The sequence below is a fragment of the Orcinus orca genome, chromosome 5 (genome assembly GCF_937001465.1).
Source record: "Orcinus orca chromosome 5, mOrcOrc1.1, whole genome shotgun sequence".
In the NCBI taxonomy this organism is placed as follows: Eukaryota; Metazoa; Chordata; class Mammalia; order Artiodactyla; family Delphinidae; genus Orcinus; species Orcinus orca.
Window position 1 is genome coordinate 138,831,963 of NC_064563.1, and position 6,716 is coordinate 138,838,678.

General features: G+C 49.4%; 1 protein-coding gene across 1 annotated transcript in view; it reads left to right on the plus strand.

The window, feature by feature from the left end:
- CLIC6 (chloride intracellular channel 6) overlaps nucleotides 1–2,118 on the plus strand; it is a 43,605-nt gene extending 41,487 nt beyond the window's left edge. The window contains exon 6 of the mRNA XM_049709865.1: nucleotides 12–2,118. Within this exon, the coding sequence (XP_049565822.1) occupies nucleotides 12–173 (162 nt within the window). The 3' untranslated portion in view covers nucleotides 174–2,118. The remainder of the gene's footprint in view (nucleotides 1–11) is intronic.
- Nucleotides 2,119–6,716: the final 4,598 nt, after the last annotated feature.

Genomic DNA, 6,716 nt, shown 5'->3' on the forward strand with positions numbered 1-6,716 from the left:
TTCATTTTCAGATCGTGGCCAAGAGATACAGAGATTTTGAATTTCCTTCTGAAATGACTGGCATCTGGAGATACTTGAACAACGCGTATGCTAGGGATGAGTTCACAAACACGTGTCCAGCCAACCAGGAGATAGAACACGCATATTCGGATGTCGCGAAAAGAATGAAGTGAAGTCGGGGTGTTTTCTGTCTCATCTCGGTCGTATGAGCTAGACTATGAAAAGAGTGTGTCCTTTGTGTTTCCCTCCCAATAACCATCCTTTGCAAAATAATGCCCATATTTTAACAGTGCACAGGCCATAGCGTGATCCACTCAACACCAAATGATACAGAGTCTTGTAATTTGTCAACTCGTGTATCTGAATAATACCAGTATCTGTTGTTATACACACCAATTATCCAGTTTATATTCATTTATGTCTTTAACATTCTGGGAGCTGCAACACATGCCCTGAATATCTGTCATCTACAATATTTAGGGCATGTGTTTTGCAGTTTAAGTTTCAAAGCAAACAAGGTTCGGTTCAATTCCGCCTTTATTTAAAAAATTGTATCTGTCTCTGATCATTTTTAATCATGCATAGCCTATGTTTTTCTGCTCTAAAATAATAGTTTGATTTTTTTCAGAACGAAAACTTTGTTTTTGTAATTACAAAGTACACGCTTATTTTAATATTTTAAAACAATGTCAGAGGGTATAAAGAAGAAAGAAAAAAAATCACCTAAACTTTCACTACACTTAGATAACTCCTGATAACTTATTGGTGAACATCTTCCAAATCCTCAGACTCCCTCTTTCTCACACACACATTCACACCGCACATAAGTTCATGCCTCCGTGGTATTGTGTTAGTTTATTTTCAAGAACCGGTGAGGGGACCCCTTGGTAATGCCTTGATGGTCAGCCATAGAGGACCTAAAACAACAGATTCAGCAATGCAGAGCTCAAGAGGGCGCTTGTGACCAAGTTTCACAGGGATGGAGAACTGTAGGGTCACATACCCACAGGGACTTGCAGGGACAAGCGGGGACCGGAAGCCACGGAGTGTCCCCATCTGCCTTGTTCCTGCCTCCATGATGCCACTGCCCCTGGTTCCAGGGAGGGGATGGAGGAGGGTGCCTGTCAGGGGCCTTCTCTTGCTCCCCGCCTCTCACAGAGACCATGCCTTCAGGAGGACTCTTGACATCAGCTGTGTGTTGCAGAATCTCTGTGACCTGTGTTGAAATGTGGACCAAGCACACCTTGATCCCTTCTGATGGCCGCTCTCTCCAAGACATAACAACACTGCGCCTCTTGGGCCATGATGCCGTGTAGGGCTAGCCCAGATCTGGTTGCTTCTCTGCTCTCTCTAGTGTCATTGCGAGGTCAAGCAAGGAAAATCCAGAGAGACTAGATTCATGGCGACTCCTCTTGGGCAGTTCTGGCAAATAGTCATGCTGGGGAGGAAGTGGAAACTGCTGAGTCAAAAGAGTTTCTGGTTCATCTGTGACTTGCCCTGCCCCATCCGTGAGCCAGTCCCTCAGGCGCAGCTCCCCGTGGGCTGGGGCCCGGCTCCGAATCAGGCCTTGGAGCACAGAATGGGAGGCTGTTTCCACACGCATCGAGACTCACTGGGTTTGAGTGTTATCTGCCAGGCTGTGTCCCTTTGACATTTGTACACACCTTCCGGAAGACCTGCTTGTCCAGTAGGTGACAGCACGTGGTTGATGTTAAACGCTCGTTAGAAAAAAAATACATACACCTGCTCACCGGGCGATTCATTTGGAAGAGAGGAAAATGCATGAACAGTAACCGTTCTGGGATTTAGTGAAAGATGTCTAGTGAGAGAAACAAAGTCCCTGAGATGGTGGCCACTTTCTCTCCCCTCTTGCTGGATGCTGCGGTTTCACCGGGGGCGGCCGACCCCAGCCCTCCACTTGCTTTGTTAGGCATGTATTTTTGGAGGTTGTGTCTATCACGTGCCACCATGATTCCTGTTTCACATCTGTTTAGGAGTCAGATTTTTAAGGTGCGTTTTACCGTGTTACCTTTAAACTTAGTAAATGAATTGACTACCCGATGTTACTAGTGCAAACTTTGTATTTTTAGAGGTTAAAGTAATCTACACAAACTCCGTGATGCCTTAAAAATTAAATGAATTATAAAAATGTTTACATGGAACCCATATCTTTGATTTTTCTTTTTTTTTTACTTTGCATTCTCCACTGAGATGTCGTGTGTGTGTGTGTGTGTGTGTGTGTGTGTGTGTGTGTGTGTCGTTTCACCTGATCCCCTGCCTGATGGGAAAATGTGTGGGGTAAGTCCCAGGATATGATTTGCCCCAGGACACACATCACTAAAATCACCCTGATCCACGCCATCCTAGGGATGGTCCTGTACTATAATTCTCTTTTAAAAAGGTAGGATGGGATAGGAGTTAATACTTACAGGAACTTTAGAAGGGGGACCCCACTGAGACTTAAAGAAATAAAATGAATGGGAATGAGCTTCCTTTAAAATGGCAAGAGCAACTTTGAACCAGAGATAATCAGTAGTTGAATTCGAGATTATCTGTATTTGAATTGTGACCCACAAAGACATTCTAATGGAGCCTTAAAGAGGTCTGAAAAAACACGTGTGACCTGTCCTTGTCCAGGTGGCTGAAATAGAAGCCCTGCGGACTGTTCCATTTTTAAGTGTATTTGTAGGAAATCGGCTGGTTCCTGGCAGCCTTCCCCTCCCGGGGGCCCTGCCCCGCACACCCACTTCAGAGGTCCCTAAAAAACTATTCATATGTGGGAAGGTGGGAAATATTCCAGGGCTGTTCAGTTAGCTTAAAGTCTTTATTAGGTGTGGGTTTCTTCCAAACGACATGCATTTGTTCTTCCAAACATACCATGCAGAATGCAAATACAAGTTATGAGTGCAGCTGTCCTTTGAGGCTGATCGTGGGAAGGTTCTCAGGCTGAGGGGATTCTGTTCTTGCTTTTAGTTGCCCAAGAGGCTGGACAATTCAGAAAAAATTTGCTTTACCTCTGAACATAGAATCTCCAAATGTAGGCTAAAAAAGAATATGTGTCACAAAGTTGTACTTTCTGGTCATGGTCCAGCAAGTAGGGCTGGAACGATAGAATTTAGCTCAGGAAAGAACTTTCAGAGACCAGAGTTCTCAGTAGGTCTCCTGTGATCAACGGGACCATCCCCAGGAATTCAATGTATGCCCAAGCCCTCCTGTCCAGACAGACACTCGTGCACATACTACATACGTGCACACTCACATACATACACACAGACATACTCTCATACACTCACAGTCACAGAGACACACATTCACATATACGCACAGTGACCACACGGCCACAGCACTTTCACACATGTCCAAACGTGTAGATATACATTCACACACATATACACAAACACATCTGCATTCACACACGCAAACATACACATTCATGCAGTACACTCACACACTCACACACTGGCATACACCCATGTACCTACATATGTACACACACACACACGCACATACACACAGCCTGCAAGGCGAGGTCTGGGCTCCCTTCCACCCCTCCTTCAATCACTGACCAGAAACACACTCTTAGCAATATTCCGCCCACGCCTCCACCCCAACTTCCAGTGGTTCATAGTTAGGCTTTGGAAAAAAAAATTAAAGAATAGCTTTTTTTAAATAAGAAAAACCCAATCTTTCTTTTACAGTTTAGAAAACCAAGATGTGTATCATTCTAAGAACATATGATTCACAAAACCCTGGACACATAAAATGGATCAATTAAGGGATGTTTGTTTATGTCACAATTCTGAATTTTTCCATATGACCAGTTTCCCTTCACATGTTTGACTTGAGCTTTAACATGTGCGGGCATTTTGGGGTGCCAGAAGACCAGATGCGTGTGGTGTCTCCCCGTGATTCGCCGGGGCCTCTGCAGGTGGTGGGCCTTGCGGGGGTCCCTGCCCCCTGCCCGTGGGCTCAGGGACCCAGAGGAGCGGCTGCCGGCCATGCGGCCTGTGCTTGGGCAAAGTCACCCTCCCACTGCAGAGGGTACCAGCCATGTCTCCCTTGCCTTGAACAGGCCACTTAGTCAGGGAGAAGGCCTGGGCTGCCATTTTTGTGTCAGGCCACAGTCCAGGGGAAACTGTGTTCAGAAGCAGGGGGTTACAGATTTGGGGATGGAAACATCTAATTAGGGAGTAAGGCCTGGTACTGGGTCGCCAGTGGACATTAGAGCATCTGCTGTTCATCTCTGCCCTGTCAGGGACCACTGCCCATGTTGCCCTGCCTCTCTCCCGCGGCCCCTGGACCTGGCAGCCATCCCAACAACCCTCTTGAAGCAAGGCCAGTTTTCTTGACGACACACCCACTTCCATCTTTTCCTCACTTCCCTTCAGTAAGGGGCTCCCTGTCATACCCCTGGATGAGTGGACCAAGACAATGGCCATCCGTGACTGGCCAGGGGATCACCCACGGCTCAGCTGACCTGCCGAGCTCTGTCCCCTGCAAAGCCGTCTCTCCAGGTGGCTGCTGTGAATCTGAATCAGGCCCCTTCCTGAAAGCCAGACCTTCTACTACTGCTACACACTTAACTAACACCTACTAGAACCCGGGGAAGCCGGTCAACATTTCAGATCCCCTCAGGCTCCAGGAGAATCACTCCAGAAGGAGGGGAACCATCCTCGCTCGGGTGAAAGGGGTGTTGAAATAGCATGAAGGGTTTTCGCTTGCTTGCTTTTCTCTGACATTAAGTGCTAACAAGTTAGACATGTTTCTAGCCTCATCCCCATAAGGCACTTTGAAGCAGTGGTGATGTTAAAAAAGAAAAAACAAGAGGACACATAGGGTCCTAAACTGGCCCTCAGTACCTCTGACACATCTGAATGATCATTGAATCTCTCTGAGCCTCGCTCTTCTCGACTGTAAAATGGGAACAATATCTCACAGTCGCGTAGAAATTGGTGTGTTTAGTTCTCTGTGAAGACTGCCAGGCAGCTGGCTGCATACAAGTGGTATTTGCTTTTATACGGGTTGTGTCAAAAGGGGCAGAGCACGTGACGACAAGTTTACAGGACCTTGAACCTTTCTTACAGAGGAGGAAAACAGTTACACCCTGACTTCCTGGTTCCCTACAGTGAAGCACCACCTGGGGGATGGTGGTGGCTGACTGCCCAGCTCTCCCCTTTGGTCAGTCCCTGTGAGCCGTCCAGGGCTGGGCCAGTCCTCTCTCAGGCCCCTGTGAACTGGGTGGGCTCCACAGTGGACGGTTGGCTCTACCGGGACCCCTCCCATTTGGCTTGGAGACAGTTTTCAGCCGCATGGCATTTACTCGAGGCCCTGAGAAGCGGAAAGGCAGGTACACCCAGGGGAGCGGTCTGCAAGCCAGAGTCCAAAGCCCACCTGGGCAGGATGCCCCTCTCACCACTAGGGGGCGTTTCTTCCCATTTCTTCCCGGGCCCCCCCCCGCCCCGGTTGGGTTAACCACCCTGGCCTGAGGCAAATTCAGCCTCAGACCTTCATCCAAACCCGGTCCAGCCTTCTCGGTGTCAGCCTGGGGTGGCCCACGGGTCAAAGTGTGGCTTTTCCGGGCCAGAGAAGCAAAGTATAGAAGGATCCTGCAGGTCTCAGCCAGCTTGCAGGAGGTCCACACCCACGACAGGCTGTGCGTTCTGGTGCATCGAAGGCTGTCATGGAGGGGCTCTGTAGCCTTCTGCCTTGCCTGGGAATGGGCACAACTCCTTCTAGATGGCCCCTCACCCATTTCCTGTTGGTGAAAACAGATGCGGGTAGAGGCGTGTCCTGCCTTGTAGACTTCAGGGGCTGAAAAGAGCCCTGGAGTCCCTCCTTGGCCTCCCCCACTCCCAGCGCATGAGCCCAATGCTCTGATGGCTCAGAGACGCACGAAGATCTTAAGGAAGGGCCAAGTCCCAGGATCCTGGGAGGCCTACAGTGGTGGAGGGTCCCACTCCCCACCTCGCAAGCCTGGGCTCCTGGAGCCAGCACACCTGCCTAGCAGACTTGTCCTCATGGCCCCGGGCCTGGAGGAAGGTGTGAGGACACCTGAATGGGTGGCTGGTAGGAGGATGCACTCTCCTGCCTCCATCCTGCGGCCGCATCCCCAGACGTCCTCCTGGCCCCTCACCGGCCCCTGAGGGGAGGAGGGGCACCACGTTGTGGGGTCAGAGGATGGGGAATGAGGTTCCTGCTGCTGGTGGGAGCCCTGGGGTTACCGCTGGACGACAGCCTACTCCATCGCTCCTGAATCAACGGCCAAGCAATGGACAAATCCGTCCATTTGATTTCCCTGTAGGACTGTATTAAAAAGCAGCTGGGCAGTCTGACATCTGACCTTTCTGCCCAGTCCACAGTCCTCAGACTGCTGTCCAAACTGGGCCTCAGCTATTTTGCTGCCGGAGAAGAAGAAAAAAGTAATGAATGTCTTGTGGCTCGTTTGTGAGTGTATTATTATGCCACGGAGCTCAGCTTCATTTGTCACCAAAGCCCACCTCTTTGCTGGCTCTTTCTGGCATCCAAGTGGGTTGATGTCTTGAGTGTGTTCCTTCGTGAAGGAACCTGGCCTCCTTTCATCAAACCAGAAGGCGGCTGCTCACAACCCACAAAAAGCAGAAGATGGAGACAGATCTTGGATGTTCCTGGAAAGAGACTCAAGGGAAAAAGGGACGGGCGAAGGCTGTAGCATACGTCACAGGTATGTAAGTACTTTC